This window comes from Salmo salar, chromosome 04 (assembly GCF_965601325.2).
Source record: "Salmo salar chromosome 04, fSalSal1, whole genome shotgun sequence".
Classification (NCBI taxonomy): domain Eukaryota; kingdom Metazoa; phylum Chordata; class Actinopteri; order Salmoniformes; family Salmonidae; genus Salmo; species Salmo salar.
Window position 1 is genome coordinate 14,899,630 of NC_138294.1, and position 11,900 is coordinate 14,911,529.

The 11,900-nt window shown below is 43.6% G+C and overlaps 1 protein-coding gene across 3 annotated transcripts; it reads left to right on the forward strand.

The window, feature by feature from the left end:
- Window positions 1-2,050: 2,050 nt before the first annotated feature.
- On the forward strand, window positions 2,051-11,837 carry LOC106602183 (uncharacterized). Of its 3 annotated transcripts, XM_045716422.2 has the most exons (6): window positions 2,052-2,552; window positions 4,302-4,438; window positions 4,809-5,021; window positions 9,977-10,049; window positions 10,149-10,649; window positions 10,752-11,837. In XM_045716422.2, the coding sequence occupies exons 1-6, from the start codon at window positions 2,258-2,260 to the stop codon at window positions 11,330-11,332; spliced, it is 1,800 nt and encodes a 599-aa protein (XP_045572378.1). In that variant the 5' UTR covers window positions 2,052-2,257; the 3' UTR covers window positions 11,333-11,837. The 3 variants fall into 3 exon arrangements, with proteins under 3 accessions (XP_045572377.1, XP_045572378.1, XP_014050140.1); XM_045716421.2 differs by having other exon boundaries at window positions 2,051-2,552; window positions 4,812-5,021; window positions 10,149-11,837; XM_014194665.3 differs by having other exon boundaries at window positions 2,054-2,552; window positions 10,149-11,837.
- Window positions 11,838-11,900: the final 63 nt, after the last annotated feature.

Below are 11,900 nucleotides of genomic sequence, written 5' to 3' on the forward strand. Positions count from 1 at the left end.
ACCCGCAATAACATCTGCTAAATATGTGTATGTGACCAATAAAATTAGATTGTATTTACAGTTAGTGCATTCGTCTTAAGATAGCTAGGTCGGACAACCACATATCACAGACAAAGTCAGTCCATTTAAAAAAAAAAATTATTATGGGAGATTCTGGAGCGTTTTCCACCACCACCAACGCCAAATGATGGAATTTCTCGAGGAAGAAATGTCGCATCCCTCCAGTAGAGTTCCAGACACTTGTAGAATCTATGTCGAGTGCATTGAAGCTGTTCTGGCTTGAGGTAGCCCAACACCATATTAAGAAACTTTGTTGGTGTTTCCTTTATTTTGGCAGTTACCTGTATATTCTCACATTGCTTCCAAATTAAATCAGGGAGTTGGAAGGTATGGACATTTTCCTATTAAAAGTACAGGGATTTACTGCAGACCAATATTAGTTTTAAATGTTTTGAGAACAGAGAAGCTTCAGATGTTCTGTGTCCATGAGTTGAGCCAGTAAAGGAACAACTTCATTCAATCCATTTTATCAATAATATAGCCTAGTCACTTTTACCCCTTCCCACAAGTACATACTATAATGTATTACCTCAACAACCTCAAACCCAGGAACATTGATCAATAATATAGCCTAGTCACTTTTACCCCTTCCCACAAGTACATACTATAATGTATTACCTCAACAACCTCAAACCCAGGAACATTGATCAATAATATAGCCTAGTCACTTTTACCCCTACCCACAAGTACATACTATAATGTATTACCTCAACAACCTCAAACCCAGGAACATTGAATCGGTACTGGTACTCCTTGTATATAGCCTCGTTATTGTTTTAATTGTGTTACTGTTTACTTTTTTATTTTGCAAATATTTGTCTTTTTAACTGCACTGTTGGGAATGGGCTCTTAAGCATTTCACTGTAAGGTCTACACTTGTTGTATTTGGAGCATGTAACCAATACAATTTGATTTAGTAATAGCTGAGTTATAATACACCTGTATTTGTTTGGAGAGTTTTGTAGAGCTCATGCCCGTCGACTTAATTCCTCCCTCTTTTCAGGCCAAATCTACTGTCAAAAAGGAGGACGCGGAGGGGGAATAGAGTCTGGACAGACAGAGAAGTGTCCCCCTGACGCTCAAAACACAGAGCAAGGGAGAACTGTTGGATCAAGGTCCAAATTGCTAGATTTCGGTGGACTGTCCACCCGAAACCGCTTTTTCATCCCCAAGGGTTACTCTCTACCAGGTTCCCTAAAGAGGGAAGCAAGCCCCCTTCCCGAATTTCAACAGGCTCCACTTCTTCATCGAAATGTATAGAAAAGCAGCTGCAACAGCTAACGTCAGCCAAGAGGCAGCTCCGGTGTAGCCACTGCTCCAAGGGCTCCTCCCACAGCCACCAGCTGAAGATGCATGAGAGGGTGCACACCGGAGAGAAACCGTTTCAATGTGTCTACTGCGGGAAGTCCTTCACCCAGTCCGGCAACATGAAGAAGCATCTCCTCGTCCACACTGGTGGCAGGCCACAGGACGTGGGGCTGCTCTGAGTGTTCCAGGGTGAAGTTTTCCCTAGGTACAGATCTAGGAAATGCTTCCTCTTTCCCAATCCTAACCTTAACTGGTTGTGGAAAATAAAATAAAAACTGACCAAAGATCAGCATCTAGGGGCTAATTCACACATCTCCACTTGGAGTAATGGTAGGCACGTTGTGTGGAAAAACTGGCCCTGGTTGTAAGGGAAAAAGTTCCACACTTCTGGGGTTTTCATATAAAAACTGGGTCCATGTGTTAACAGTTTGGAAGGTTTCCACATGGAACGCTACCCTCTGTAGGGGCTTGTGTTTTCAGTTCAGCTGGCATTATGATTGGTCCAGAGTGGATTGATAATGTATAAGTTATTACAGGTGAAGATTTTAAACATCCTTATGAATTTGTATTGGTGCAGGGGTGAACCAAAGAACAGTAAAAAAAAATGTTTTTTACACGAAATGACATTCTTTCATATGTACATTGTTGTGCAGCACTCCTGTACAGTAGGTGGCAGTGTTCAACTTTAAATTCCACAGCCCAGCATATGATTACATTACTGTGACGAGGAAAAGAAAGCTAGCTACAATCAAAAGCTATCTATCGATGTTTAGCTTCTGATATGGCTGTATTTGTTTTACTAGATTGCTAGATAACTGTAGAGAATCATAATATAGAAAACACAAAGACTGTTTTCATATTGAAAAGGGACCAAAAGCTTCGGAGGACAATGTCGGGTTCCGTGATCGAGTTCCAGGCGCAGATAGCCTCAATCATGGAGGTGCTAGCCAACGCTGCTGTAGCCGAAATCTGCAAAGTTGTTGACGATGGCTATGCGGTTGTACACCTGGAGATGTCCCAAAGCCAAAAGGAGAACGAATTTCTCCGGAGGAATATGAAATTGATGGAACTTCAGATCGCGAGGTTTCGGGCTGAGAGAAAGTTTTCAGAGGGGTCCGTCCACAATCGCTTCCATGGAATACGCCTGCTAAACAGACACAACAATCGAGAGACGGCAACGACAGGTTGGTGATGATGATGAATTTGACAGTGCACATAGGCTAAATTACATGAATCTTCAATTTGACCCCGTCAATCAATTGTGATTTACAAAGTTCAAAGCAAGTATAATACATCCATGATTTATGTAATGTCAGAACAGTTAGGGCCCAGCAGTATTGTTGACATTCCATATATGACGTATCATGCTGACTTTGTACTGTCAACACAGCTAGGATCCCTCTAGCTCTATATACACATTACACACGTCATGAACGTATTATGCTTGCCTTGTTCTTTGTAAAAACACCATTGATGGATGGGGGCATATGGAAAGTCATCATAATTTATTAAACTGTCATACACTATATATATAAAGTATGTGGACACTCCTTCAAATTATTGGATTCGTCATTTTTAGCCACACCGTTGCTGACAGGTGTATAAAATCGAGCACACAACCATGCGATCTCCATAGACAAACATTGGTAGTAGAATGGCCCGTGCTGAAGAGCTCGGTGACTTTCAATGTGGCACCTCCATAGGAATACCACCTTGGCAACAAGTCAGTTTGTCAAATTTCTGCACTGCTAGAGCTGCACCGGTCAACTGAAGTTGCTGTTATTGTGAAGTGGAAACGTGTAGGAGCAACAACGGCTCAGCCGCGAAGTGGTAGGCCACACAAGCTCAAAGAATGGGACTGCCGAGTGCTGAAGCGCATAGCGTGTAAAAAATTGTCTGTCCTCGGTTGCAACACTCACTGCTGAGTTCCAAACTGCCTCTGGACGATACATCAGCACGATAACTGTTCGTCGGGAGCTTCATGAAATGGGTTTACATGGCCCGAGCAGCCGCACACAAGCCTAAGATCACCATGCGCAATACCAAGGTTCCCTGTGGCTCAGTTGGTAGAGCATGGTGTTTGCAATGCCAGGGTTGTGGGTTCGATTCCCACGGGGGGCCAGTACAAAAATAAATAAAACATTTAAAAATGCATGAAATTAAATGTATGAAATGTATGCATTCACTACTGTAAGTCGCTCTGGATAAGAGTGTCTGCTAAATGACTAAAATGTAAAATGTAAAAAAAAATCTGCTGGAGTGGTGTTAAGCTCGCCGCCATTAGACTCTGAAGCAGAGGAAACGTGTTCTCTGGAGTGATGAAACACGCTTCACCGTCTGGATGGACGAATCTGGGTTTGGCAGATGCCAGGAGAACGCTACCTGCCCCAATGCGTAGTGCCAACTGTAAAGTTTGGTGGAGGAGGAATAATGGTCTGGGGCTGGTTTTGGTGAGGCCCCTTAGTTCCAGCGAAGGGAAATCTTAACACTACAGCATACAATTATGTTCTAGACAATTATGTGCTTCCAATTCTATGGCAAAAGTTTTGGGAAGGCCCTTTCCTGTTTCAGCATGAGATTGGTGTGGAAGAACTTGACTGGCCTGCACAGAGCCCTGACCTCAACCCCATCAAACACCTTTAGGATGAATTGGAACGCCGACTCCGAGCCAGGCCTAATCGCCCAACTTCAGTTCCCGACTTCACGAATGCTCTTGTGGCTGAATGGAAGTAAGTCACCGCAGCAATGTTCCAACATCTAGTGGAAAGCCTTCCCAGAAGAGTGGAGGCTGTTGTAGCAGCAAAGGGGTACCAACTCCATATTAATGCACATGATTTTTGAATGAGAGTTTTGACGAGCAGGTGTCCACATTCTTTTGGCCATGTAGTGTAGTTATAATTATTCACTTTTTTAACCTCCCTTATTATTTCCAGGACCTACTTGGCAAAGCAGAAACAGACTTTCCAACAGGAGTTTTGGGAACAGCAGCATACCAAGAGACAGACAGCCCATAGACGTGGACCAAGAGGATGTCTCTCCATCAAAGCATATGGATGCTACAAGTGATGAGGTAAGTTCCCATTTTAACAGCCTATTTTAGTCTGTCACAGACGTATATCTGTTTTAGTCTTGGACACCAGACACTTCCGCCTGTGGATGACTGTATAGACGTGTATATACCAGCACATTATAACCAGAGATGTTTGCAGTGAGTAAAGTAATACTCTATACTTTCAATGCATTTTTGCACAAAAGGTTTGTAAATGCTCACGCAAATACAAAAGGTGGAGTTTCTCTCCACTACACCACTGGTTATAACACAATAACAACAAGGCAACTACTATGAATTACACTAAATCCCATGTCATGTCCATATCTCCATTCAGTAGATGGTATATGATCTGTCTCACTCACTCATCTCTCCCACTTAACCCCATCAGCAGTCAGCAAAGACAGAGGAAGGGGAACCAGACCTGCTGATCATCAAGGTGGAGGGAGAAGCAGATGACCAGGAATCTAGGTTCAGCCACCCAGATAGAACAGTGGAGGGCAGCAGAAAGCCAACCACCCAACCAGCTGCAGCCACCACAGAGGACCCTGCCATTCAGTCCAGTGACCCCAAAGGCAACAGCAGCATCCACACTGCTATGCAGGTCAGTGGATCTGACCTCATCTTCCTCCAGTCAGAAACAGGGAATGTGAAGCAGGGACCACAGCAGTTTACAGGACTTGAACCCAGAGCAGAGAGACAGAGTCTGGACACAAAGTGTGACATGAACGGGGGCCTCAATCTCCTAAGAGATTCTTTAAACCAGGTGTGGAGAGAGGTAGTAGTGACTGATGATGGTGCCTCTGCTGCTCACACTAAAGTAATGGACCTAGGGAGTGGCCCAGTGGACCCAGAAACACAGACTAGCTCAGACATAGAAATGAGAAGTGTAGGGTTAGACAACCACAGGTTTTCCCCCAAGTCGTTCCATTCCTCATCAGAACATGTGATAGTGATTGACTCTGTATCCAGTGGGCAGCAGGTAGGTAGAGATTTTGAGTGGGGTCAGGTGGGTACAGCTACTACACCACAGGACAATGGGACTGGAAATAAACAGGAAGTGGGAGTGTTTAACCGAAACTCACCAATGATTCACACCGATTCAATGAGAGACAACACAACGCTATTGGTTTCACCCAGCTTCCGGCCCTCAGAGATAAATACAGGTATGCATCTTGGCACAGGAAATGCAGGTGAGGCCAACAAAGATAGTTGGTGTTCGTTGGCAAGCCTCCATAGACACTCTGAAATACCAGTAATAAGAGTTCAACAACCAACTCATACCTCACTTCCTGTTGGCCATTTTAGACCAAGCGCCACAATTTCCTCTCACTTGAGTAATCTCACCACACACGGCAGACTATGCACTGTAGAACAACCTTACAATTGCCCGAACTGCCATAAGCAGTTTGTCCATGAGAGTGACTTGCGGCAGCACGCTGATTTCCACACCTGGAAGCGGGGGTTCGCCTGCACCTTGTGTGAGAAGAGCTTTGTGTCCGCCAGTCAGCTACAAGTGCACCAGAACGTCCACACTGGGGAGAAACCCTTCATTTGTGCACAGTGCTGCCGCAGGTTCTCCCACTCCAGCAATCTGAAAAGACATCAGAAGCTTCATCATTGAGAACTGACACAGAATCAAGAGATTCCTATTGATAAAATGTTATAGCAATATCTTGAGTTCAAACTAGAGGTAGACCGATTAATCGGCATGGCCGATTAATTAGGGCCGATTTAGAGTTTTCCTAACAATCGGTAATCGGCATTTTTGGACGCCGATTACAGTGCATTCCATGAGGAAACTGCGTGCCAGGCTGATCACCTGTTATGCGAGTGCAGCAAGGAGCCAAGGTAAGTTGCTAGCTAGCATTAAACTTATCTTATAAAAAAACAATAAATCTCAACATAATCACTAGTTAACTACACATGGTTGATGATGTTACTAGGTTAACTAGCTTGTCCTGTGTTGCATATAATCAATCGAATCACAGCCTACTTCGCCAAACGGGGGATGATTTAACAAAAGCGCATTCGCGAAAAAAGCACAATCGTTGCACGAATGTACCTAACCATAAACATCAATGCCTTTCGTCAAATCAATACACAGAAGTATATTTTTTTAAACCTGCATATTTAGTTAAAATAAATTTGTTAGCAGGCAATATTAACTAGGGAAATTGTGTCACTTCTCTTGCGTTCATTGCACGCAGAGTCAGGGTATATGCAACAGTTTGGGCCACCTGGCTTGTCGCAAACTAATCTGCGCAGAATTTTACATAACATTGAAGGTTGTGCAATGTAACAGCAATATTTTGACTTTGGGTTGCCACCCATTCGATAAAATACGGAACGGTTCCGTATTTCACTGAAAGAATAAACGTTTTGTTTTTGAAATTATAGTTTCCGGATTTGACCATATCAATGACCTAAGGCTCGTATTTCTGTGTTTATTATAATTAAGTCTATGATATGATATTTGATTGAGCGGTGGTAGGCAGCAGCAAGCTCGTAAGCATTCATTCAAACTTTACTGCGTTTGCCAGAAGCTCTTAGCAATGCTTGATCACAGCGCTGTTTATGACTTGAAGCCTATCATCTCCTGAGATTATGCTGGCAATAGTAAAGTGCCTATTAGAATATGAAATACAAATGGTATAGAGAGAAATAGTCGACATGTCATAATTCCTATAATAACTACAACCTAAAACTTCTTAACTGGGAATATTGAAGAACTGGGAATGTTGAACCACCAGCTTTCATATGTTCTGAGCAAGGAACTTAAACGTTAGCTTTTTAACATGGCAAATATTGCACTTTTACTTCTCCAACACTGTGTTTTTGCATTATTTAAACCAAATTGAACATGTTTCATTATTTATTTGAGACTAAATATATTTTATTTATGTATTATATTAAGTTAATAAGTGTTCATTGTTCATTCAGTATTGTTGTAATTGTCATTATTACACATACATACAAATCGGGCCGATTAATCGGTACCGGCTTTTTTTGGTCCTCCAATAATCGGTATCGGCGTTGAAAAATCATAATCGGTCGACCTCTAGTCCAAACATTGTCATATGTTTGCCTTGGTCTCATGCATGTTGCATTTTTTTTAAAGATTTGTTACATTTTAGTAATTTAGCAGATGCTCTTAGCCAGAGCGACTTACAGGAGCAATTAGGCTTAAGTGCTTTGTTTAAGGGCACGTCGACAGATTTTTCACCTAGTCGGCTCTTGCAGAGCACTACAAATTTGCAAAACGTATGACATGTTACAAATGACAATTTGTGTTGGCTAACGTTAGCTAGGTGATTAGATGGCTAGGGGTTAAGGTTATGAGTTAGGTTAAAGGGTTATGGTTAGGGGAAGGATTAGCTAAAATGCAAAGTAGTTGAAAAGTAGCTAAAGTTGTCCGTAATGAGATTGGAACACTCAACCTTTGGGTTGCTAGACTTTTGCGTTGTACACCCACCCATCCACCCCGACCAACCACACTCCTTTAATTTTTGCCTTAAGTAACCTTCTTTCTTATGTAACTATACCAAACTTAACATATATTCATTTGAGGGTCACAGATTTAGAGGAACTATGGTACATCTAGTCTATGAGACAAGGCTGGTTTACAATACAATGCAGTTCATATTTACATTATCGGCATAAACCGTTACGGTTTCTTAGTTTCTTGGCTCCTTCAAGGCCAACAGCATCACTCACATTCACTATTAAGGGAGATAGTGGTTGTTTTCTCATAAGAATACTGCGTGCCTCAAAGTTATAGCAGATCCTGCAATTGTACTGTGAGAGTGAAAAGCTCTCCTTATGTACCAATTTGTTCAATAAATCCTATAATTCCCTCAATAAATAATATTTGTTCAAAGAATTATGGCGCTTCTTATTTTTTTTTGTATTTTACCCAATTTTGTGATATCCAATTGCGATCCAATTACGATCATATCTCAACGCTGCAACTCCCCAATGGGCTCAGGAGAGGCGAAGGTCGAGTCATGCGTCCTCCAAAACCAATGTGTCTGAGGAAACATCGAAGTCAGTCTGCAGGTGCCGGGCCCGCCACAAGGAGTCGCTAGAGCACGATGAGCCAAGTAAAGCCCCCCCGGCCAAACCCTCCCCTAACCCGGACGATGCTAGGACAATTGTGCGCCGCGCTATGGGACTCCAAGGACACGGCCGGTTATGACACAGCCTGCGATTGAACCCAGGTCTGTAGTGACGCCTCAAGCACTGCGATGCAGTGCCTTAGACCGCTGTGTCACTCAGGAGGCCCCTCATGGTGCTTCTTGGCCATAAATATACACTCACTGGCCAGTTTATTAGATACACCCATCTAGTACTGGGTCGGACCCCCCTGTAGCCACGAAGGGATGCACCTGGTCAGCAACAATGTTCAGATACACTGTGGTGTTCAAACGCTGCTCAATTGGTATCAAGGGACCTCACCTGTGCCAGGAAAACATTACACCACCGCCACCAGCCTGCACTGTTGACACCAGGCAAGATGGGGCCATTTACTCATGCTTCTTGTGCAACATCCTGACTGCCATCAGCATGACGCAACAGGAACCAGGATTTGTCTGACCAGGCGATGTTCTTCCGCTCCTCAATTGTCCAGTGTTGTTGATTGCGTGCCCACTGGAGCCACTTCTTCTTGTTTTTAGCTGATAGGAGTGGAACCTGGTGTGGTCGTCTGCTGCAATAGTCCATCCATGACAAGGACCGATGAGTTGTGCGTTCTGAGATGCCGTTCTGCACACCACTGATGTACTGCGCCATTATGTCTGTTTGTGGCCCGCCTGTTAGCTTGCATTATTTTAGCCATTCTCCTTTGACCTCTCTTATCAACGAGCTGTTTTCACCCACAGGACTGCCGCTGACCGGATGTTTTGTTTGTCGCACCATTCACTGTAAATCCTAGAGACACGGTTGTGCGTTTAAAATCCCAGGTGGCCGGACGTTTCTGAGATACTGGAACCACGCCCCCGGCACTGACAATCATACCATGCTCAAAGTCTCTTAGGTTGCTTGTTTTACCCATTCAAATGTTCAATCGAACAGTAACTGAATGCTTCGATGCCTGTCTGCCTGCTTTATATAGCAAGCCATGGCCACCTGTCTGTAGGAGCGAACCATTTTCACATTGACCCTAAAATATATATTCTCACATTGACCCTAAATATATATTCTCACATTGACCCTAAATATATATTCTCACATTGACCCTAAATATATTTTCTCAAATAGTACCTACATAGTGTATTCTCACATTGCTTACGAATGAAATCAGTCAGTTGGCAGGAAATTAAGTTTTCCTTTAAAAAGTACAGGAAATTATTGCAGTCCAATTTTAGTTTAATGTTTTGAGGACAGAGAATCTTAAGATATTCTTTGTTTATGAGTTGAGTCAGTAAATTAGCAACTTAATTCAAGCCATTTGATCAATATTATAGCCTAGTAATAGCTGACTTCTAATAGACCTGTATTTGTTTGAGAGCTTTGTAGGAGCTCATGTCTGCCTACTTAATTCCTCCCTCCTCTTTTCAGGCCAGATCTACTGTGGAAGGGGAGAGAGACCTCCAGCCATGGAAGAAAGAAGAGGGTCTGAGGGAGATGCCAGGTAATGATGAATGGATTGCTGTAATGAAAAATGACATACTGATTGACAACCTCTGTTATTTGACTGCATATGACCATCATGCTTTTGTTGTCTCTTCAGGCACTGATAGTGGCCACAGAATGACAGACCCAAACACACAGACCTCTCTAGACATGGACCAAACAGATCTCACTGAGCAGCTCAGAACCAAACACAGCATATTGACTGTCAACAGATCAGACACTGTTTTCAAGTCAGACCCAGAGCCTGAGAGCCTGAGCCAGGTGCTCCAACTCACAGGTCCAGGACCTGCTGCTAAACAGCAATGCAGCCTAAACCCAGAGAGAACAACCGATCTGCCTGTAAACTCCCGTAAGCGAAGAGGCAGTGATACAGCGAATGATCGGCCATCTTGTTCTAGTTATGCTGCCGAGGCAGTCTCAGGAAGCCCCTCACCTCTAAAAAAGGTGAATCCCATTCCCCCACTTCCTCAGATGGTGAGGGGTGAACACGAGAATTCCCAGGGCAGTTCAGAGGTCAAGTCTGAGGTCATAGTTATTGACCCCCTCCATGTTGACGATGGGGAAGATGGGGATGGCACGCCCTCGTCGTGGAGACAAGGTAACATCATGGAACCCAGACATCATCAAGGAGGACATATTGAAGCAGATGCCATACTTCTTGGAGGACATTCGAGTAACACTTATCATCATCCTCACCCAGGTGTCCAGCCAGCAGCGAGACAGAACTCACCTGACAATCACTTCTACACCATTGGCATGGACGGCACTTTCGACAACCGCCTCGGCACCTTTCAGAACCCCGCAACCACCGCCACTGCTCCATTGGCTGAGGGAACCGGGGAGCTGCAGTACCCCACCTGGGTGGATTTCGAGGGGAGCGCCTCCCTCACCCATTTGGGCGACGTGACTGGGACTCATCAGGACAGAGAGGAGAGGGTGAAATCTTACAGGTGCACCTTCTGTGGGAGGGAGTACCCTCACCTGTGCCAGCTCAAGATGCACCAGAGGGTTCACACGGGGGAGAAACCGTACGAGTGCGCCCTGTGTGGAAAGCAGTTCAGCCAGCTGTGTGGCCTGAAGCGGCACCAGAGAGTACACACAGGGGAGAAACCTTTCAGATGCGCTCAATGCGGGAAACAGTTCTCTCATTCCAGCAACCTGAAAGTGCATCAGAGTGTTCATACAGGGGAGAAACGGTTCCACTGCACTCAGTGTGGAAAAGACTTCTCCTTTCTGAGCAATCTGATAAGACACCAGGCAGTTCACGCAAGGAAATTATAGGTTGTATTGATTTGTTGTGTTGATTTAGGATTGTGTTTTCTGAATTGATTAGAAATTGAATGAGGTCTGTGATTGCTCTGGCTAAATGCCGCAACTCTGAAATTTTCGACTTGTTAGTTATACACGTGTTCAACCAGTTAGCAAGTTGGAGATTTCAGTTCCGACTAGCACGTACAAACGCGGCGTTAAACGTTGTTACCTGTTCTTTGTATTCTTACCTTGCAGTCTCTTTTTTCTCCTCTAACTATTATTTTGTATTCTGGAGCAATTTGTAAAAATAAAGAATGACTCAATGTTTGCTACAGATTGTTATATTGGTTCAACATACAGTATCATGTTGTCTATAAGGTTCCATTTTTATTATACAAATTCCTACAGTAATTGTGTAGTGTTGAAAATAATCAGGCCAAAATAAGATTGTCACAAGGAACATGCTTGTGTTAAAGTTTAAACGTTTTTTTGTGATGTTTTGAGAAATAAACCAACTCATGGGAAATCTGAAGAACATATTTTGTCTTTGAGTATAATGCATGAAGCTTTATCTCATCAGACAGTAAACTGTGATCTC

Bases quoted from the DNA above. Each gene is read 5' to 3' on its own strand.
- LOC106602183 (XM_014194665.3), top strand. From the start codon at position 2,258: ATGTCGGGTTCCGTGATCGAGTTCCAGGCGCAGATAGCCTCAATCATG. The intron at 4,439-4,808 runs GTAAGTTCCCAT...TAACCCCATCAG, and splicing joins TGGATGCTACAAGTGATGAG to CAGTCAGCAAAGACAGAGGA. The intron at 10,050-10,148 runs GTAATGATGAAT...TTGTCTCTTCAG, and splicing joins GGGTCTGAGGGAGATGCCAG to GCACTGATAGTGGCCACAGA.